Source organism: Anthonomus grandis, chromosome 16 (assembly GCF_022605725.1).
Source record: "Anthonomus grandis grandis chromosome 16, icAntGran1.3, whole genome shotgun sequence".
Lineage (NCBI taxonomy): Eukaryota > Metazoa > Arthropoda > Insecta > Coleoptera > Curculionidae > Anthonomus > Anthonomus grandis.
This window is the reverse complement of record NC_065561.1, coordinates 20,094,365-20,118,030: the sequence shown is the minus strand read 5'-3', so window position 1 is coordinate 20,118,030 and position 23,666 is coordinate 20,094,365. Positions and strand designations below refer to the sequence as shown.

Genomic DNA, 23,666 nt, shown 5'->3' with positions numbered 1-23,666 from the left:
AGTACCTAGTAGGTAGTTCCAGAGATACTAATTTGTTATCATATGAAATGGATCCGTTGCAGGTTTTGGAGAGAAAAGAACAAGTGGATTTGATCTATACCCATTTCTCCACTCTGTCCCTATATATAATATAATTTTGTCAATCCTTGCATATTTTTTAACCTAAAACTCAATTTTTTACAAGAGTAAAAAAATATTCAACCATCTCCCATGGACTCTTTGTGAGACTAATCTCAATTTTTATGATTCTCTTTACAAACACTGGGCAGACAGTAATTACATGTAAAGGCAGCAACAAAAATTAAATTAAAACCTTAAAATACAATGAAAAACAAAATTAAAATAAATAAAAATATAACATGGTTTGTAATAAAACCACTGTATCTATAAATCTATATTATACCTATATCTATTTTTAAGGGTCAGCCTTAGATCTGCAGAAGATATAATAATAATAATAATAATAATAAATATTTTTTATGTGCATAGAAGAAACAAAAAAAATACAAGTTTACAAAATCTAGCAATAAATTTACGCAAATAAAACGCCTACAAATTCAGAATTCTGCCATGGCAGATTCTGGTCTTTCACATTGTGGCCCCACACTTCATTAAAAAAAAATGGTAATTTCAGTAACGCTTAACTAATAAGTGATTAAATACAGCCTTTTCTTTAATCATATACCTAATAAACCTACATATAAGAGTTCTAAATTCTAAATTTGACAGTTTAACATCAAGCAAAACAATACACACTGCAAATACCCAAAAAACAGATTAAATTTTTTGTTAAATAACAAAAAATAGAAAAATTATTGCAGACAATAAATAAATAAATAAAATGATCCCAATACCAAAAATTGTAATAAATTACTCAAGAAAACAACCATTCAAAAAGTTAAAAAAAAAGAACTTAAATTATATACCCTGCTGATTCATTAGATTTACAATCATCCTCCTACGAAAAGTATTACAAGAAATTATTAATTGGTCCGGATCCAAATTTAAAGAATTTATTTGATAAGCAAAATTGTAAGAAAATGATCGTTTAAATAACTGTGTTTTATGTCTCGGAATGAGAATAGTATTTCTTCTTAAATTTAAATGGTGTACATCATTTCTAAAAGTTATTTTTTGATAGAGATAGGGCGGACTACGATATATTAAAATTTTATAAAAAAATGTTAAAGAATGAGCAATTCTTCGATTATGCATATTAAGCCATCCAAGTTCGTGAAGTTTATGGGAAATGCGGTTTCTCCTACGAATGCCAAATATTAGTCGAATGCAAGAGTTTTGGAGCTTTTGCAGTCTACCCCTATCCTCATAATCAAGACACCAGCCATACACTACATCACAGTAATTACATTGTGAAAGGACCAATGAATCACATAAATGCTTCTTAATATCTTTACTTAAATAGTGTCTATGCAAATAAATTAATTTCAAAGCAAGATATGCCTTTTTAAGAATATTAGACACGTGATGTTTAAAACGAATATTATTATCTACTATAAGGCCCAAACTCTTACATTTGTTAACAACTGGAATTCTTTCGTCCCCCAATTTAATGTTTATACCATTTAAAATATTATTTACATTAGTTCGATTACCTATGAACATTACAGATGACTTCGAAGGATTTCATTTTAATAAATGCTTTGAAGAAACATCACAAATAGCTTGTAAATCTTGATTAATTTTAAACTCAGCCATTTTAAAATCTCCTGGTAAAAATGAATAATATAACTGCGTGTCGTCTGCGTAAAAATGATGGGCACAATGCTTTAATTGAAGATAAAATCTAGACGTGTAAATGATAAAAAACAAGGGTCCTAAAATACTACCCTGAGGCACACCACTTTCAACTTCCAAAGGATCAGATATGTCGTTATCTATTTTAACACGTTGAATCCTATTATTTAAATAAGAGGCAATTAAATTAATAGCAGCATCAGAAAAGCCAATATAATGAAACAAAGACTTTAAAATTGAGTGGCTAACGAAATCAAAAGCTTTAGTATAATCCAACAACACCAGAGCAGAAATCTTTATATATATATTAAATAAATCCACATGAACTTGATTAAGGAACTGGTTCGTAATTGCCATCACATTATTCATTGGAGACACACTATCAGAAATAACACAAAATAAACTGTGTGGATTCAAAATCCTTAAATTGACTTTTGGTACATTTATTTTGATGAAGTTTATAAGATCACAGTTACAATATTTAATGTTATTTATAATAATGAACAAATATATCACCACTTGTTGTTTTCTCCTATCCAAATCATAAGAGTCTTAAGCATACTCATATATGAGATCATAATATAAGGATATTCATTGTGCTTTCTAACATAGAGATACCTGGCAAATCCAGATATGTGACGCATATTCCAGGTGCGGTCTCACCAAGGCATTATATAATCTTTTATAGTTGGTATTTTAAAATTCTTGCTGTTTCTAGTTATAAAACCCAAAGGTTTAAGAGCCTTCTGTTTGATGTACATGAAATGATTATTAAACTTGAAATTCGAATTAAAAATGTATGTGTGTAAATTGAATAAACATGACGCTTTATTTGACTTTAATGTTTAGATCAAAACGACCAGAAACAAGCGTCCACCTTCCTAGATCAGGCCGCAGCCACAAATCTACTGGGCTTCATAAAAACCCTCTCGGACATCCTGAGACATGGCGGTAACAGCCATGTCGCCCGGATGGCCGCGGGTTTACAGCTCAAAAACCAACTTACCGCTAAAGATCAAACCGTCAAAGTCCAGTATCAGCAACGATGGATCGCTTTTCCCGAAGATATTCGCAACTATATTAAGAAGAATGTAAGTACAACATGATCCGTTAATAATATCCATTATGAACTGTGTAAAAGTGTCACTCAGTATTGACTCTTCTCTGGATAAAGAAATGCTTCTGATGCATGGAACTGTTAAAATAAAAATGTTTACTACACATAAATTAGGTTGTGGGAGCTTTGGGAACTGAAACGAACAGACCCTCTTCGGCCGCCCAATGTGTCGCTTATATAGCGGTCGCGGAATTGCCGCAACAACAATGGCCGGACCTTATTTCCACTTTGGTCAGTAATGTGGTGAATGCCACCTCGGAGATGCAAAAGGAGGCCACTTTAGAGGCGATTGGTTACATATGCTCTGTAAGCACTTAAAGAAATAACTATAAATTTTATTATTAATTATATATTTTGGAAATTAGGAAATCGATTCGGATGTCCTGGTGTCTCAATCGAATGACATTCTCACGGCCATAGTTAGCGGGATAAGGGTGGCGGAGCAGAGTAACCACGTTAGGTTGGCCGCAACAAGAGCCCTTCTTAATTCCCTTGAGTTTACTAAGGCCAATTTCGATCATCCGGCTGAAAGGAATTATATTATGGAGTGTATTTGTGAGGCCACACAGTCTACAGATACCGCGATTAAGGTGAGATAATGAGGGTTACATTTAATTAATTATTATGTGTTTTATTATCATAAAAGTAAATTTGTTGACAAGCTAAGAAGCAAAACGAATGACACAAACACATTAGGCATTATAATGGCAGAAATCTATTTCAGATATCGACAAATATTCATAATAGCAACTAAGAACACTTTTTCTAAAAAGTTTCCAGCTATCTATAGATTCCAAATCTGCTTGAAGATAATTAAAGACTCTTTTACCAGCAAATGAAAATCTCACTTTGTCTATTTATGCCTATTTGGTATGTTTATGCAGAAGAAAAAAATTAACATGAACAACCTTCAGTAAATTTTTTTAAGTATGTTTGATGATAGTTTTTACCTCTATTACGTGTTTAAATGACTAAACTGTCATCGGCAATAGACCGGATATAAATTTTAGTAAACAAGAGACAGAAGAGCTACAAAAAGCAGCTCATTTATTTAAATTCAAATTCTTTATTCATGTCAACACAACTTTCAAGATGTTTGCATATGTCAATCAATAAAAGGATAAGAAATGTAAGTATTAAATGATTTAAAAAAATATATAGATTTAGAGAGTCCTAATTAATTTTCAATTACAATCTTTATACCTACTTTAGAAAATATTAGTATAGTAAACCTATTAAGAAAATTTAAAAAAAAGAAGAAAATAAAATTTAATTAAATTTAAGTCTAAGAATCTAGAAACGGGTGAAATACTTAAATATAGTTAAATTAAAAAATCTATAACTTTTAATTTGATTTGACTAATCTTTAATTAGGATGTTAAAATTTTAATTTATTTTACATTAGAATTATATTAAGAAAATGTGGATATTTTAATTTAATTAATTAAACTATAGGGTTACAGTTTGAAAGTTAATATGTACAATAATAAGTAAATAATTAGTGTACAATATAAAATAAATATTTTAATTTAATTTCTAGGGCAATATTTAATTAAGAAGTAAAACCATCAATTAGTTGTAAATTTATTAAGATACAAAAGTTTTAACCTCAAAGCTAAATTTTGAATATTCTGAAAAGAAATTATTATTTAATTATTTAAGTGACTAAAATTCTAAATTCATTTTATTATTTTGTTTTAATTAAATTTCTCAAACCTTAGGGTGAAAATAGTAAAATGCAACTAAATTGAAAATCTATATTAATCAACTTTGTTTTTTTCTAGGTGATTAGTTAATTAGGATTAATTAAATTAATCCTTATTATTATAATAAGATCACTTTTTAAGAAAATTTATACTCTTTTCGTTTTAAAGTTAAGTTTTGATAAAGAAACCGTCGTATTTATTTATATACATAACAGAATTTGACAATGATAAGTAAAGAATGTACGTGCGTGCGGTATTATATGGTAAGTCAGCCGTTTTATACAAAAAGTGCCGTGTTTTTGTCAAGAAAAACAACCGAACCACAAGTATGTACGTAGCATAAGTTGGTAATTATTTACAAAACGGTTTTCAGCGTTTTTACTAATAAACGGGAAATTCCTTGTTTAGGCACTTGGGTGTTGATTATAAAGTTAATAGATGTGCTGGTGAAAACACGTTTTTTTTTGTAAATAAAAGTCTATATTTTTTTTAATGCAAAAAACAACCAAACGCGGCAAATTAATAAAATTCAGTTTTTTAAATGGGGCATCCCATACATTATTACACCGATTGATAAGAAAGATATTTTTTTTACAAGTAGAAAAGGTGATATTCACAATTTACTGAAAAGTCAAAAATGTAATTTTCCAGTAGTATTTGAAAACTATAGGCCGATAGATCATTATATCCTCGGAAAAAAATAATTTTTGACTTTCGAAAATTTTATTAACTGTAATTTTTTATGGGTTCTCTACATAAATTAATGATAAGTACACTTAACTAAAAACAAAGCAGTGTAACATAGACATAGAACTTTGTTAAAAACAGATTAAACAACATTGACAAATAATAATATTTTTCTTAAATTGTCAACTCCTTAGCTAATTAAATTGACTAACTTAAATGAAAACATTTTCTTTTGAGAACAGTTAATCTTAGTGTTGAGTAATAATAATTCAAACTTCTAAAACTAAGTTGATTATAGATATATTGAGATCTCTTAGTTGTAATTATTTCATGAAATAAGGCGCATAGTGTGTTTTTCTATTTTTTCATTTTAATCCTTCTACTTCGTGGGAAAAATGATTTTTACTGTTTGAAAAAAAGAATATTAAAGTCCCTGGATGTAAGAGAAAAATCACTTTTACTGCCTGGAAAAACAGAAAATGGCCGTTGATCTCCTTTAAAATGTCTAAAAATCAATTTTACTATCTGGAGAAAAAATTAATAACTCAACTGTCTGGAATCAAAATTTCTTTTTTAAATTAGAAATATGTCAAAGGCGTTAAAGCAATGATTTTTACTGTCTGGAGAAGTAATATTTAAAGTTTGGATATAACAGAAAAATTATAAAAGTAATTTTTGCCTGAAAATGTCTGAAAATTAATTTCAGTGTCTGGAGAAAAATTTAATGATTCAACTGCCTGGAATTAAAAAAAAAAAACAAATAAACTTTTCTTAACTGCGCGATATGACTTTCAAATTTTAGTTTATCGTCATTGATTTTCGTCCAAGTTGTTCAGAATCTGATTTTTCAAGCACATAATTTAAAATTCATAACACTAGTTTTTAAATATTTAAAGACTCGATTTCAACGATATCTCTGTTAACTGTGCTATTTAGATCATTATTGCATTTGTGTAATGCTGCAAAAGAATCTGACAAATCAATATGAAAATCTCTGCACAAAATTACCTTTGAATAAAAACTTAAATACAACAACAAAACTTCTAGTCTGAATTAAAAGTCAGTCACATACAAATCAACAGAGCTAATTTATATTAATTGACGATTTAAACGTCCTGTCTTTTCAGAATGTAAAAAACATTAAGGAATTACTTATAACTTATCAATGACAACATAACTCTCAAAAAAATAAGATTTTTTTTAATGGTTAGTGTGTATTTTATTAATTTTTTTTTTGAAAAACATTTAGCAGCACATGCAGATATTCGGTTATCTAGGTGCTTAATTCTAGTGCTTATGCATTATATTTATGTATGTGGATTTATGAAGTAAAAAAAAACTTAAGAATAATAAAGCAATATAAGTTTTTACAAGCAATATAAGAAGTTCATCCATTTTATTTCTTATAGAGTGAATATTAAGATGCACCAAGGAACGTTTAGTAAGGGGGCATTTTTGTTCAAAAGAATGAAAATAATTAATTTCCTGAAAATTTATACTAATATTATTTATTGCACGGGAAATTTCAATTCTCACGGCCTAAATCTGTAGTTATTAACAACATTTACAAAATCACGTGCAGCAGCACAAGTTATTTGTTGATCCTGAATTCTGATTACTAAATTAGACAACAAACGAGAAACACTTATAATTTTTTATCTTTTTATTCAAACTATTGCAAATGTTATCGAAAAGTAAACAAATTTCTATAAATTTATTATTCAACACTTGAAAAGTCAACGTTTTCGGTTAAAATTCTGTAAAATACCTGCCAATACCACTGATGGACATATAGTTGAGTGGTAGGTAAAAATCTGTTTTATTAAGTGGTTCTCATTTTTTTCTAACACTGTAATTGATATCATCATTGAGAATATTTAGCTTATCAGTCCTCTTCTGCAGCTTCTTTATATCTTCAATATAACCCACAATTTCCCTCTCTACAGTATTTGTTTTAATTAGAAAAAGTCTTATTTAACACTACAAAAATTCTTTTTTCCCTTTTAGCCAATCTTGAATTTTCTTACAAAGCACATTTATGTAATTTTTTTAGGGTAAGAAGAAAACTGTTGTTCTGCCTCTGTCACCTTAATTTCAAAAACACCCCTGTTTCCTTGATAAATATGCCCTTTCTTTTTATTTTGACATTTTTCACAAAGACAAAATTTCATTCAAAACTGTATTGGGATAAAGACTCGTACTTGCACCAGACACAAAAGAAATTTGAGTAAAACTTATAAACTCATAAAAATTGGTTCTGTACTGTAGCTAGTTATATATAGGGCAAATTATGAGACAGTTTTACTCTTTATTTTACTCTCGTAGTTACTCTTGTTGACTAATTATTTGACTGTCACACCAAAAGTTCCAACCATAGAACTATATATAGAGAGTTTCTGCTTGATCTCTTTTCACGCCACTTTCATATTCAACAGTGGAATAAAAGAATATTCTATTTTAGGTAACCGCTCTCGAATGTCTAGTGAAAATCATGTCACTCTACTACCAACACATGGAGCCATACATGGGACCCGCTTTGTTTCCTATTACTTTAGAAGCTATGAAGTCCGATAATGATGCTGTGGCTCTACAGGTAAATTGTACATTCCCTCGTTCATCCACAGTTTTAATTGTATTTTTCTTGGAAAGGGTATTGAGTTTTGGTCTAATGTGAGCGACGAAGAGGTAGATTTGGCCATAGAGGACACAGAAGCTCAGGAAGCCGGCAGGCCGCCTTCCAGGTAAACTTTGAACACGTATCTAATAATAATTTAGTCTTTATTTATAAAAGAAAATGATTATACGAATAACGAGCGAAGTTTAGCCTAGGCGACTCCTACTTACACTTAACTCATTAGTTTGATGGAAATTTCCATAGATCTTTTTATAATTTATGGCAATGTTACACTACTCTTTCTTATCTACATAAATGACCTTGTTTTGGAAGTGAAAAATACAGTTACAGACTTGGCAAATTTTGCAGACAACACTAACATCATAGTAGTATCTCTTTGAAGATCTTTGAAGCCGGTCGACTTCAGTGACTCTAGCAAAAGCAGACAATTGGTTTGTTAAAAATAAACTCGCTTTAAATAAGATAAAACACAAATTATCTGCTTTCAAACACTACAACGAAGTAATATTCTGGACTCTGCAGACTGGTGAGGTCACTACAAAATTCCTGGGAATACACATAAATCAAAACTTAAATTGGAACACACATATACAAGAAATTAAACCCTCATTAAAAAGCATAGAAAGTTGGAAGTTACACAAAAGAGAGCAGTTTACACAAATAAAAATATGATATTTAAAAATTACTGTAGAGAAAAATTCAATAAAATGCATTTATTAACTGCATATGCTTTTTATATATTTCAATTATTATTTGCCTTATAAATATTGAACATAAATTATAATACACGCTCATTAAACTATAACGTCCCTTTACACAGATTGTGACATCGTACTATCGTATAACATTGTACTTTGACTTTTGATTACAATTCATTTAACTGTGCAATGTTTATACTTAAGTTTTATTTGTATTGTATGACTCTTTGAATACTTTGAACCCTGCCAAGTTTCCAATAGACCTAATTATCATTTTTTTTTTCGTTGTGAATTGCATAAATTAGAACTTCATAGGTCCAACGCTCGTTTTTTCTTAATTTTTTGCACTGGCTTAAATAGATTGAGATTTTCTTTGGTTAAAATGTCACAAACCCATTTTGATGTGAATTTTCACGACATATTGGAATTTTGCCTTTTGCAAAGACCAGAGCTTTTTTATTTGGATTTAAATGTAGTTTTCTACTAAATAATCTAATAACACTGTATAAATACATATAATAAATAATTCTTTGTCTTTAGAGTTTCTTGTCATTATGCCAAAGGGGCCCTGCATTACATTGTACCGATTCTTTTGCAAAAACTGACAAAACAAGAGGAGTTAGACGATGAGGATGATTGGAATCCCACTAAGGCGGCCGGGGTTTGTCTCATGTTGCTCGCCAGTTGCTGCGAAGACGAAATTGTGCCTCACGTGTTACCATTTATTAAAGGTAGGAATGATATCGTATTTTTCAGGTTGTAACCTGCACAAATAATGGTTCTTGAGGCAGGTTTATCAATTTTTTTGCTTTTTTGCTTTTTAGCCTAAAAAATAAAATATTTCATAAACAAAGTTAGATTTTAACAAATTTACTAAACTCCTAGATTGTCAAATGCGTATAAAATTAAGGTAATAAAAAAATAATAAAATAAGAAGAGCAAATCATAATAATTAAACTTGAAGAAAATATATTTTCTATAAATTAATGTACCACTTGATTCAAGTGTATTTCAAGAAAAACAGACACTTGATCATTGTTACTTTTGAAAGATTAAATATTTAAAGTTGGCAAAGAAATGACAATAAAATTATCATTATTAAGTGCTAAGTTATTGTTGGTTGTTGAATTTCTAAAAAAGATATATTAACGACAATAAAACTAAAATTATCCTTACCGGGTTTTACTTATTTCAGTGGTTCTTCTTTTTGTATGTAAATTAAATTTGACACTACTAACTTTGTATTTTGAAGAGCATTTTCCTATTCTATTTAAATAAAGTAAGTTGTTTACTAAACACATTTGTGAAAAGTACAACTATGTATATTGTTATAAAAACTTGAGAAATTGGTCAAAATGTTATTTATATTTGGATAAGAACAATTTTAGTTGTATTTTTAAAAGCTATCTTTAGGTGTAGAACACAATAGTAAGTTTTCGTTGAAACCTTTGTTTGTCAGCTTATAATTTTTTTTGTTACATTTCTTTATATTTGTATACCTTATATACCTTCCCTTTCACTAAAGTCTAATATGACGGTCACCAGTCTTGCAAAAAAACTGTAGCGAATAATAATCTTTATTGAAGTACTTAGATAAGTCTCTAAGCATGTAGACCAGACCCATTAAAAGCAGCACTTTCTTTTTAATAGTATTTGTCTGTTTTTTGGTGTTATGTTTAATTTAATTGTTTAGAGGTTCCTTTTCTTTCGGAAGGTTATTTACATTTAATTTAATATCATTTAGTTTATTTTGTAGGGATTTGTTTCTTATTTGAAGAGTTGAGATCATATTTCTATTATCTTGATGCAATTATTCAAATGCTTTATTCAACTTCTTCTTTTGAGTGCAATATCTGAGAGTTATATTTTACTTTTAGAGTCAGAGTGTTTAGAAGATTATTCCAGGCACTCCCAAGTAGCTCATTTGAAAAAAATGGCTATGAAAGCCTCGAATATACGAAAAGTAACTTGGAGTGCTTGGAATGAAACGAATAATTATCGGGAAACCCTTGAAAATGTAAGAAGTAACCGAAAAATATAGAAAATGATTTGAAAATCCGCCAAAAGCCAGAAAAGCCTTCACATATCAGAAGGAAACTTCAAATGCCTGGAATTAAATTAAAATTTATCCTCTAGTTAATTTTTTTGTCACTTCTATCCTTGCTATTCTGTTTTTTGAGGGCGGAAATCGCTATACCTACAAGAATCTGGTCAGCCTAATAGATAATATCCAACAAATACTAAAAATCATTTAAAATGAAAACGAAACGCTTAAAATGGAACAGGTAGAACTATGAACAAAAATTACAAGTCTTGAAAAAGATGATTAAAAAAATTGAGAGAAAACGAAATATTTAGAATTTTCTCCATTATTTTTGGCGAAAGAGAGCAATAATTTCATGAGAATACTGACAGTCAAACCAAGCAAGTATACAAATTCTAGAGAATGTAAAATACAGGGAATTACAATAATATAACCTAAATCGGGGCCAAAATGGGGCTCTCAAACAAGATAAACTACTTAAAAACTAGACACTATTGAAGCAAATATTAAGCTAATCGTAAGTAAAACCCTACTAATGAACTTTTAACTACAAAGTATGAATAAAATAGTACAAAAACTAGGAGAATAATTTGCGCATTTACATTTTCATAATACTAATTTGCTGTAATGAAAATTTGCCATTCATGAACTGTACAATGAAGCCAGGCAATTAGAAATTCTGAATTAAGATGCGTCTAGTGCAACTACTAGTAAACTTTTTTTTTCACTAAAATAAGTAATTCTCGAAATGACTGAAATAAAAATGTATGTAGGTATATCAAGTTTTCCTTATATATAGGGGAAAGTTAGCCTGTTATCGGATACTTTTTTCTTTTAATTAACAAAAAATAACTACATACCACATAAATTAATTGCATGTTAAAAACGGTTAGGATGATATATGTTCTTTCATTATGTGACACGAAATAGCTCTAACTGGCTCTAACTTTCACAAAAGGTAAAAAAAAACATAACAGTGCATTAATTATTATTTTGAAATTGGTTTCCTTATATCGGATAGTAGGTGTTCCTAATATCGCATATATCCGACATTCGGAACTTAAACGTTTAAAATAAAAAGCATAGGTATTTGTTTAGATTTTTGTTAATATTAAATTGAAAATACGTTCAAAAACTTTATGAAAAACCTTAAAGTTAATCTAAGCACATCTCACAAATAAACCATAGATTTTTGTCAGTTCCTGCACATTCTTCATGGCACCAATGAAAGCATTGATTGCATCTGATCCACTTTTCCCCTGCTCTGTCCTCTGAATAAAAATTATTGCAATACAGACACTCGGCCTCTTCAGCATCTCTGTCCATATCATCATCACTGTCTACTGACTGCAATTCAATATCAGTGTCATCATCACTGGATGAGGTGAGAGGTTTTTTAGCTTTTCCTTCCCTTTACCATTTTTTTTTGGTTTAGTTTTTGTGCTTCTGTTTTGACCCTTAAGTGCAGTGTTAATCGGAACTGTTTTTAATTTTCTTTTGTTTAAAGCTTCTTCCAGTTCTGATTTGTAAGGCGATCCAGTTATTAACGCAGTAGTGTCACGTCTTCCTCGCTTATTCGTAGATCCGGACGTGGGCTGATATCTGTCGGTTTCACCAACTTTCTGTTCGTAGAAGGAGTGGTCAAGCTATTTATTAAGGGTTTTGTGGGGATAGCATCAGGTGTTTTAATCCTGTCCCTCATAGAAGATAGAGTATTTCATCTTCGCTTTCTATTTCCTCCGATTCTGGCCTGTTTTCATCAAGTTGTTGGGGTGGTGGCGGGGTTCTTTCACGTTGTGAATGAATAGCAAAATCATCGTCTCGGAATGCATGCCTGTTGAGCGGAAAAATTCCACATTTTCTACTAAACTCGAAAAATTCATCCATTATCCCAAAGATGCTGGTCATACACTTTTATAAAAGGTAAAAAACACGAAATCTACAGCATCACAAATACATTTAATAAAATAACGAAGGTTACATGTTTCGCTCGACTAGAGCATCATCAGACCTAAACAATAATTAAAATTATGTAACCCGAAAAAAGGAGAATTCAACAAAAACTTACCATAACATACACAAAACACCTAATATTTAAGTAAACAAAGCTTACAATAAAGTGGCACTATCTATGTACGAAGAACTCAACTAAACAATCAAATCACTTTATACATTTTAGAAATCTAACCATCATTTAAGGGTCTAGAACTACTTAAGGTTATTAAAAACTAGGTGGCCATCAAAATCAAACCTTTCATTAACACAGGACAGATCTGGGCTTTTAAAAGCTTTACTAATCTCCATTGTCTCCAACAAGTCTAGTTTTTTACTTTTGTTGCATTGATGCAGTATTTTTATATTTTGGCTGTCAGGAAAATTATGTTTGGAGTCGAGGAGGTGATTAGCAAAAGCTGATCTGGTCACTGTGATTTCGGTATCTTTGAATTTATTATATTGGGCCTTGTGTTCACTAATCCCAGTAGAAATCTTCCTACTAAGAGGTTTTTATTCAGTATTTTCTTCCAAATACCTATAAAATACATCCCAGAACATGGACACCCTTCTTCAAACTATTATTTAGTTTAATTAGATTAATGACCACTTTCAGACAATATTAAATCGGACAATTGGAGACTGAGGGACGCGTCACTGATGGCCTTCGGTTCGATCCTGGGCGGCCTCGATAATCCCACACTGAAACCGTTAGTGGAGCAAGCGATGCCCACTTTGATCGAACTGATGTACGACAGCAGCGTCACTGTGCGAGATACGGCCGCTTGGACCTTCGGTAGAATCTGCGAGATCATTCCAGAGGCGGCTATAAACGAGGCCTTCCTCAAACCGTTACTGGAGAGTTTAATAAACGGACTGAAAGCGGAACCGAGGGTCGCTGCGAACGTTTGTTGGGCATTTTCCGGTACGGAGATGTTTTGTTTTTTTTTTGAATTCTTTAGAAATTAACGGTTTAATTGCAGGTTTGGCGGAAGCCGCATACGAAGCGGCCGCATGCGAGATCGCTGGTGGTGATGATACTAATCCGGAAACCTACTGTTTGTCGCAATATTTCGAGTTTATTGTGCAGAGGTTTGTTGCGGGTTATTCTCGGGTGATACGGAAATTTCATGATTAATTTTCAGACTGTTAGAGGTGACAGATCGACCGGATGGGGCGCAGCACAACCTGAGACCGGCTGCCTACGAGGCCCTCATGGAAATGATCAAGAATTCCCCGAGGGATTGCTACGTTACTGTGCAAAAAACCACCATGGTCATTTTGGAACGGTTACAACAAGTAAGTTCTGTCTAGGGTTCTATGTGATTTATTTATCAATATAGAGAAAACAAGTAAACATCACAAAACAATCAAGCCTATCAATTATAAGCTTAGTAAAGTGGTTTGGGAGGTATGAACCATCATCAATGCTAACTAACAGTGAGTTGTATGTGTATTTTACAAAAAAAACGACGTTAAAACAAAAGTTACAGATTAAAATGTATTCAGTTGTCAGTGATGCATACCACATTTTTACAAGTTAAGACTTAAATAATTCAACCCCAATATATAGAGTGGTCCGGTTTAAACGTCATTAATTTTAATACTTGATAGAGAATTTAAAAAGAAATAGACTTTCATTTTAAAATTTTTCTCAGAAATGTTTAATAAAGATACAGGGTGTTAAAGTTAAGAATAATATTTTTTTATTTATTTATCATAACATTTAAACTGCCTTTTAAGCAGAAGCTGAATTTTAATTCAGTTTTGCATGCAGATTATTGTAGTGAATTATAAATTACTGATGAATTTCTAAAAAAAATTGCCAGTGACGTAATGTACGGAGGGACTTGGTCCTGTTAGATTCTCCATTTAATTTGGGAAAAAAGTTACTCTTCCAAAATTATGATTTAATGCACTGTTTTTAAAATATCTTTAATTGTTCAGATATACCTGCTAAAAAGTTGCAAAAATTTATAAAAAAGAGGAAATCGAGCTGGGATTTGTAAAAAAGTTTTACCTTTTGCTTTCAAAAAATAACGCAATTCCTTTAAAGTATATGCATTAAAAAAAGTGAAGGAAAAGGTCTCGCTTCCGCAAAGTAAAAGGTGTTAGCTTTTTCTTATTTATAAAAAGAAGCATTTGCTTAAAAACTAAAGGATTTGCTTCTAAAAAAAGGAATCTAGGTTACAGCAGCTTTTCTCATTTTATCATTAGTTGTCCCGGCATCTTAGAGCCTGCCTCTTAAAATTTGTGCATTTCATTTAACAAAATCTATTTGTAAGGGCTTGTTTAAGTGAACTTTGGTTGATTAGTCGCAGTATTGTGTTAGTTATGGCTAATGTGGTGGTGCATTTACGTACAAGAAAATACTACAAACCAAGACGTACACCTCGTGAGTCAGATTTCAAGACGTTATTTAGATTTGAGGAGGAAAATGTGGTGTGGTTGGCAAATTACTTTCTTGGCATGAATTTCGAATCTCGTGGAGCAGCCCAGTCACCTGTGTAGAAAATGAAAATATTTCTGCGGTATTGTGCGAACCCTGGATTTCAGGGGCCGTATTTTTGAAACCATGCGAAAATCTTCGAATGCGAATAAAGTCGAGCGGCAAAATTCGCACACGAATTAAAAAGTGCATTTTTGAACAGCATTCGAAATTTCATTCGCATGCGAACATGAAATGTAGTGGCAACGTAGCAAAGTCGAGTGCTATTGGAGGCCGTGTCAACCGGGATGGATTTTTAACCTAACCTAAAATTTAACTCTAAAAACATTAGGGAATTTTGAGGTTTTTTCATGCGTTTCTTAGGTTTTTGCAAATTGACTTTTTTTTTTAAATGAATTCAAATAATAAAAAATATTGCGGTTTTGTGTCGAGTGAGCAAAAGAAAGAACTAATTTCATTTATGGAAGAGCACCCGGAATTAAAGTCGGACAAATTCACCCAAAATTTTTCGGCTAAAACTGCACAAGCCTTGTGGATAAAAGTAGCGGACAGATTACAGTCTCTGGAGCACATAAAGAGCACATCAATTCTATCGTAATAGTCTTGCTTAATCTATATAATTTATTAAATTGAGCATCTGAATACATTTCAATACTGGGTCAAGAAATGAAGAGTACATCCTATTCCTTTCGATGACGTTTCTTTGCACAAGATTGTTTAATCTTGCCATTTGATTATAATTTTTTTTTCAATAAATAACAAAAAAACACTACGAAAATACTTACCCAACTCACAAATTTAAAAAAAATACAAAGCTAGTTTAAAATCAAAACAAGACAAGTGGCAGAATCGCACACGAACTTTGAAATTCGAATGGTATATACCCATTCGAGACACCGCATGCGAAAAAGTTCGCATACGAAGCGGTCGAAAATACGAATATCGATTTTTCGTGCGAAATCCTCTAATTTCGTATGCGAATCAACGTCGAATGGTTTCAAAAATACGGCCCCAGAGCGGAATAGCTGAAGAATTGGGATTTTTCGCAACCCAGTGTCCAGTATATTTTATGACGTGCTAGAGCGAATTGTACAACAAGCCGGAAAATTTATCAGGTTCCCAAATACAGAAAATCAAATTATGCAGGCCAAAGAGAAATGGTTGACCAAGTTCCGTTTTCCCACAGCTATCGTCTTGATGGAAAACCAGCCCAATTTGGAGATGAATATGTAAATCGAAAAGGTTTTGCCAGTATTAATGTACAGGTTACATGCGACCAAAATTCTGTTATAACAGTATAGATGCAAGTTGGCCTGGATCAGTCCATGATGCTCGTATATGGAAAAATTCGGCAGTGTGTGAAATCATGAAAAAGACAAGAAACACTATTCTTCTAGGAGACAGTGGGTATGGTATAATGTCATGTCTTATAACTCCTTACACCGACCCCACGAGGAATATCAGAGAGTCTTTAACAGGCTGCTTACATCAGAGCGAGTTGTGATTGAGCATACATTTGGGCAAGTAAAGCGGCGATTTCCTATCCTGAAGTATGGATGCAGATTAAAACTAACCAGTATTCCAAAAGTTATAATTGCGTGTGCTGTGTTGCACAATATAGCTAAGCAATTAAGAGATGAAGATTTTCAAGAAAATGACAAAGAAGAAGAACAGGACTTGTCATTTATAGAGAATGAAAATGTAGATGCTATTCGCGCACAAGGACAAGGGCGGCGAGAGGAATTAGCTCGTTTTATTACCAATAACAATATAGCTGTATAATTAGGATTAAAACTTTCATGTAATGCTATGTATATGTCGTTTACTTCAAACGTACAAAGATGTATTTACTTAAACTAAAAATAAACTTACACGTTTGAACTGGAAAAAAACGTTTAATTATTTTTTTTGTTATAAATGTTACATATTACATATACGTCTATTTTTACAAGTTTTGGTAAATATTATCTCCAACAACAACATACTCTTGCGGGGCTTTTTCGTTTGATGCCTCGTTTAAATTTTTTAGCTTGGCAGACTAATGTTGTTGGAGAAGGGCAACTTTCAGTTGTTTAACTAAAACTAATCGTTGAAGCTGGGTTGTCGTTAACTGCCTCGTCTCGTCAGACTCTTGTTTGCTCGAAGCAAAGGTAGGCTTCGGAGGAATTTTTTTTGCAGCAACCTCTTCAACCGATGTGTAGGATCGCTTTTCGTTAGCTACTACTTGAGGCATAATCATCTGATGAGCATCGTTTTCCACCATAATGTCATCCTTTAAAGTAGGTAAAGAAGGTTGACTTGCCACGCCAATTGCAAGAACCCCTAATAAAAATATACATGCATTCTAAGTACCTACAAGGTAATAATAAAGACCTGAATCTATTTCTCACCTGGTACCCGACTTAGTACAGGATTTATGTCCGCATCCATAGCATTTAACATAACTTTCTCCCAGGACAAAAGACGAATGGGCTTGTTCCCTGTTTTATTTTTCAGTCGCGTTTTCATATTGTTCACTTTTTTCATAAAAGCTTTAATATCCATCTCCTTGCCAAATAAAGTAACGTATTCCTTAACGATACAGGTTAATGCAGCAGTTTTCTTTTTTTTAATCGCTGGAACTTGAGATTTCTCGAGAATCTCCGGAAATGCTTGGACTTTTTCAGCGATAAACATCTCGTTAGGGGCATCTTCGGTAATTTCCTCTTCACTATCGGTGTCAGACATTTTAAATATTTTATTTACTTTAAAATAGCTGCACAAATAAGTTAGATGGATCTTCTTTACATCAATTTGACGTGCAAACTGCTTTTGATTATGAAACAAATAAGATCAACCCCATCAGTTACAGACCACATACGCGTTGACTGCACGCTGCAAGTCATGTCTTGTCGAAATCGCTAATCTCTGTACCTTTTACTTTATTTTCCCGAAGCATTTGCTTGCAAGGAAGAGGTAGAGATTATGAATACGAATTAGAGTCAAACCTTTTACTTCTACCTTTTGCTTGTATCTTTTACTTCAAAGTAAATGCTTCAGTTTTATAAATACGGGCTATTATCTCATTTGACAGGTTTAATTCAAAGTTTCTGCATCATTTTAACTGACGTTTCTGTAAAATTAAACTAAGATATTTTAAAAGCAGTGCCTTAAATCAAAATGTTGCAATAGTAAATTTTTTTCCAAATTAAATAGAGAATCTAACAGTTGATCTATATTATTAAACTATATGAACTATAAACATTCATGTTGACAAAGGTGATTTTAAACAATTGTTAAAAATTTATAATAATTAAAATTCGACGTAGACTTTTTCAATAACAATGACATTCAATGTATTACGATATATTTTATAGCAAGATCTGAGACCTGTGGATTTATTTAACATATTTGAATACATTTTGTGTTTGGTATTTATGTTTTTTAATAGTCCTGGGGAGGAGGATGCTCCTGATCCTTTTCCGCTGATAAGACTTAACAGACGAACATTGGGATAGTTACTTCTTTAAGATTGAAATAAAATTAATTGTGACAATTATTCGGAACACTTAAAATCAAATTTATTACAAAATTATTTAAATTTTATCGTTTTAATTATTATTCAAGGTGCTCCAGATGGAATCGCACATCAGCAGTCACAGCGATCGGTCCCAATTTAACGATCTGCAATCGCTACTGTGCGGCACGTTACAGTCGGTACTGAGGAAAGTTACGCCTGAAGATGCACCGCAGATTTCCGATGCGGTAAGTAGTGACGTCAATTGTTAGATATTAAGTACGGTAAAATATCGGGGCTATTTACGGCTTTCAGAGATTAAAAATCCAAAACTCTTTATGATTCGAGATAAATGTAGTTTACATTACATTATCTTATAATAGCTTATCTTGTTTATAGTAGTTTATCAATGCACCTAGGGAACTAAGCAGTATTAATTTAAATATTGTCCTAGATATTACCTCGAATTTTTTCAAGTTATTTGATATTTGATGAAATAAAATTGCTAATTATCTGATTTTAAAGTATATTTAAAGTGATTGCGTATTTGAAAACGACTCAGCAGTAGTTAATATTTTTACCATTAATTTCATGAAAAAATCGAATGGGTTAAAGTCTGGGCTTCGTGCAGGCCAAGGTCTCACGCAATAAATTGCAATAACTAACAAATAGTCTATTGGTTTTATATTAGACTGAAGTATGTGAAGCTCATTTAGTCTGCTGACTACTTGTTGTTTATTATCCATTACTGTAGTCTATTTTACTTTTCAAAGATTTGGTTTATATTTGTTATTTATTATACTGTTTTTTTTTCTTTTTTGGACAGTCTTTCGCTACATGCTCCTCAGCATAAGTTTTACAAACCTTTTTTATTTGGGCACTCACTAATAATTGTATGATAAAACTCTAAGCATTTAAAGTATCTCATGATTTCTTATGTACAAAACCTGGAGTGCATTCATCAAATATTATAGAAGTAGCAGTAATGTTTAGGTTATTGTAGTTTTCAATAAATTTATTTTGTTTTTTCAATGCACTTTTAATGGTCTTCAAGTCAAGATTTCCTTTGACTACTGGTTAAATGAAGTTTTCACTCAAGCTAAGATAAACATTTTGAATACTTCTTTAAAAGATTTCAAAGCTTTACTGTGATTTTCGATTTAACTATAATATTTAAGTTGGGAAATACTATACCAGGTTAAGACCCCTTTTATGACTCTCCTTGTTTCTTTTTTTATATCTGTTAATCATTTTTAAGTTTTATATTCGATTTTTATTTTTCAAGTTATATTATCTTTTCTGTTTTAAATTTAAGGCTTAATTACCAATTTTGTGGAGTATTGATGCAATAAAAATAAAATAAACTTCATCTGACCAACGCAAAAATTCCATTGAATGACACTAAGGGAATATTAATTTGTTTCTTAGGTTATGACGGCCCTACTGACCATGTTTAACTCGAACAAGAGCGGTGGAGTCCAGGAAGATGCGATTATGGCTGTGTCTACTCTAGTGGAGGTGCTCGGCGAAGGTTTCCTCAAATACATGGACGCCTTCAAGCCCTATTTATATTTAGGCCTGAAGAACCATCAGGAGTACCAAGTGCGTCCCGTTAATCCTCTAAAAATATCCCGTTTGCCAAAACGTTAACTCGGGGTTTTTCGTAGGTTTGCGGTACCGCCGTAGGTCTTACCGGGGACATATTTAGGGCCTTAAAACTGAAGGCTTTGCCGTATTGCGACGAGATTATGGCCCTGCTGTTGGAGAATTTGGGCGAGCCTACGGTACATCGGAACGTGAAACCGCAAATTTTATCGGTGTTCGGCGATATGGCTTTGAGCATCGGGGGTGAGTTTAAGAAGTATTTGGAAGTCGTGCTGGCTACGTTGGCGCAGGCGTCACAAGCACAAGTAAGTAGAAATTTACAGGGTGGGAAAATTTGATTTTAGTTTCCTATTTCGGCAAATTAATTGAGGATATAGAATGCCGTTTATTGCAAATTAGGTCAGAATACTAAATGACCATCAAAGTGGCCCTATTTCGGACATAGCAATTTCCTCTTTGATATTAAATTTTAGTTCTTTAAGATAAAATGAGAATCCTACAGTGTCTCTCCACTTGTTTATTTACCATAATTCCCGACATGTTTCAAACATGGCAGTGTCCATCCTCAGGGGATACAGAAGTTAAGTTTAAAATTGGTACAACTTACCCAGAACAGGTTTATGTCAAAAAACCTTTCTTTTTTTTGACAAGGATGAGAGAGGCATGAATTATTAGACTGAATAGTTTGTCAAAGAAAATACTAGACCAAAACTTAGGTGACATCTATGCTGAGAAGTCCTAAAAGCACCCGGGTACCTGAATGAAGGTGTTTTGCAAAAATTTTTGGTCAAAGCTAGAGAAAAGTAGAAGGTTCATGGAGAACATAGTGAAGGAATGCAATGGATCGGTACCATATAAAAAGAAATTGTAAAGGGCAAGAACGATATTATATTAAAATACTATGAAGAGTCACAATACAATGAGTTAAAAAGTTTTTTAATTCTTTCTCACTCTTTGACTTGCTCGCATTCAAGTAACCGTCGCAGAAAAAAAATCCGGTGCCGTCGAATCCGGAGAACAAGGAGGCCAGTCCAAGTAACCCTTTTGATGAGAATTTGATTAAAGAAGTAAAAAGGTCTAGAATTAATTGAACAAAGCCAATATGTACAGAGTGGTTATTGACCAGAGGTGGATTAGATATATGTGGAGCATTATGGTGGGATTTTGTGATAAATTTTCTTATTATTTGTTTGATGGCGTTGTTTAGTGGTATTGAACTGTATTGTCTTGAACCACCTGAAAAACTAATTTAACTAATGGTTGGAATAAATGAAGAATTTGTCGAGAAAGTTGGGGCATTGAAAACCGCTTCAATTGCCTGGAATATCTAAGAAATTACTCCAAATGTTTGAAATAAATGAACAATTATTCCAGGAACTTAAAACACCTAAAAAACGAATTCAACTACGTGGAAAAACTAGAAAAGTGCTGAAAACTCCCTGGAATAAATGAAGAATTTTTCCAAAAAGTTAAAGTGCATTGAAACCCGCTTCAATTGGCTGGAAATTTTGAAAAATGACGTGAAAGTGACCGAAACAAATGAAAAATTATTCCAGGAACTTAAAACATGTGAAAAACTAATTCAACTACCTGGGAAAAACTGAAAAAGTGATCTCAACTGCCTGGAATAAATGAACAATTTTTCTAAGAAACTAAACCGCATAAAACTACGGAAATTTGTAAAAAAGACTTCCAAGTGTTCAAAATCAATAAAAAACTATTCCAGGAACTTGAAACAGGTGAAAAACTAATTCAACTACCTGGAAAAGTGACCCCAACTGCCTGGAATAAATGAACAATTTTTCTAGGAACTTAAACCGCATGGAAACCACTTCAGTTGTCTGGAAATTTGTAAAAAAGACTCCCAAGTGTTCAAAATCAATAAAAAATTATTCCAGGAACTTGAAACAGGTGAAAAACTAATTCAACTACCTGGAAAAGTGACCCCAACTGCCTGGAATAAATGAACAATTTTTCTAGGAAACTAAATCGCATGGAAACCACTTCAGTTGTCTGGAAATTTGTAAAAAAGACTCCCAAGTGTTCAAAATCAATAAAAAATTATTCCAGGAACTTAAAACAGGTGAAAAAGTAGTTTAACTACTCCGAAAAAAACTGGACAAGTGACCCCAACTGCCTGTAATAAGTGAAAAAATTTTCCAAGAAGTTACTGCATTTAAACCTTTGTAAATTGCCTGGAATTTAAAAAAAAATGTGACACCAAGTGTCTGAAATAAATGGACAATTTTTCTAGGAAACTAAACCACATGAAAACCATTTCAATTGTCTGGAAATTTTTAAAAAAAGGTTTAAAATCAATAAAAAATTATTCCAGGAACTTGAAACACGTGAAAAACTAATTGAACTACCTTTCCACTGGGAAAGTGACCCCAACTGTCTGAAATAAATGAAGAATTTTTTCAGGAGGGTAAACTGCATTGAAATTCACTCCAATTGCCTGTAAATTTAAAAAAAATACTTCAAATGTCCGAAAGAAATGAAAAATTATTCCAGGAACTTGAAACACCTGAAAAACTAGTTTAACTACTCCGAAAAAAACTGGAAAAGTGACCCCAACTGCCTGGAATAAGAGAAAAAAATTTCCAAGAAGTTAAACTGCATTTAAACCTTTGTATTGCCTGTAATTGCCTGGAATTTTAAAAAATCTGACTCCAAGTGACTGAAATAATTATTCCAAGTACTTAAGACACCCCAAAAGTCAACTTGACTGCCTGGAATAGTTCAGACATTTTTCCAAGAGCTGAAAACACATTCGAAACGCACTTGAAACACGTCGTCCAAAGAGGGGATTAAATCCTAAAACTAAATAATCATAGTTTTATTATCAAGTATAGACCAAAATACTCATTTTAAATAGAATTTTGAATTGAGCAATCATTGAAATTAATGTACTTGGCTCAAACTTATTGACCTTTATATTTCGTTTATAGACATAGGCGTAGCCGACTTCTTATTAATTTTTTTACTTTTATGGCTTATAATGAATCTCATTAGATCTTGCTATTTTTAATTGTTGAAGTAAATCTTAAATAATTAGGAAATCGATATTAAAATCAAATTAATGCAATCAATTTGATAGCCGTCTGAATTGGAATTAAAAAAAATAGTACATGTATGTTAAATAAATCTATTACTAGAACAATCAGGAACATAGGTAAACACTAAAAAGTATATAATATTAGGTTTTAAAACATGCGTTAAAGTATATTGGTAAAAGGAATTGTAGCTGTTAGTGGAAGACGCAAAACACTCCAGATACAGAAGCCTAGAAGAAGTATTTCTTACAAAGAGAAGTAATTAGCACTTTTTATATTCATAAATATATGCCTTTACATAAAAATATAATATACATGTCAGATGTCAATTAAAATTGTATTAGAAACAAACATTTGTGTTAATGTGATGGAACCAACATATTCTGACTCTAATGGCAAGGTCAGAATTCTCCGAAATTCTCGCTT

At 31.9% G+C, this 23,666-nt stretch overlaps 1 protein-coding gene across 3 annotated transcripts in view; it reads left to right on the top strand.

Annotated features, from left to right (window-relative positions):
- LOC126745973 (importin subunit beta-1) overlaps window positions 1-23,666 on the top strand; it is a 49,578-nt gene that overhangs the window by 5,743 nt on the left and 20,169 nt on the right. For all 3 annotated transcript variants that reach the window (XR_007663759.1, XM_050454030.1, XM_050454029.1), the window contains exons 2-13: window positions 2,605-2,846; window positions 2,987-3,178; window positions 3,238-3,462; window positions 7,727-7,858; window positions 7,915-8,006; window positions 9,139-9,329; window positions 13,251-13,559; window positions 13,618-13,726; window positions 13,780-13,933; window positions 18,690-18,827; window positions 20,008-20,181; window positions 20,247-20,489. Coding sequence is in view for 2 of the 3 variants with exons in the window: in XM_050454030.1 (XP_050309987.1) it covers window positions 2,605-2,846; window positions 2,987-3,178; window positions 3,238-3,462; window positions 7,727-7,858; window positions 7,915-8,006; window positions 9,139-9,329; window positions 13,251-13,559; window positions 13,618-13,726; window positions 13,780-13,933; window positions 18,690-18,827; window positions 20,008-20,181; window positions 20,247-20,489 (2,201 nt within the window). In the remaining variant the exon portion in view is untranslated. The remainder of the gene's footprint in view (window positions 1-2,604; window positions 2,847-2,986; window positions 3,179-3,237; window positions 3,463-7,726; window positions 7,859-7,914; window positions 8,007-9,138; window positions 9,330-13,250; window positions 13,560-13,617; window positions 13,727-13,779; window positions 13,934-18,689; window positions 18,828-20,007; window positions 20,182-20,246; window positions 20,490-23,666) is intronic.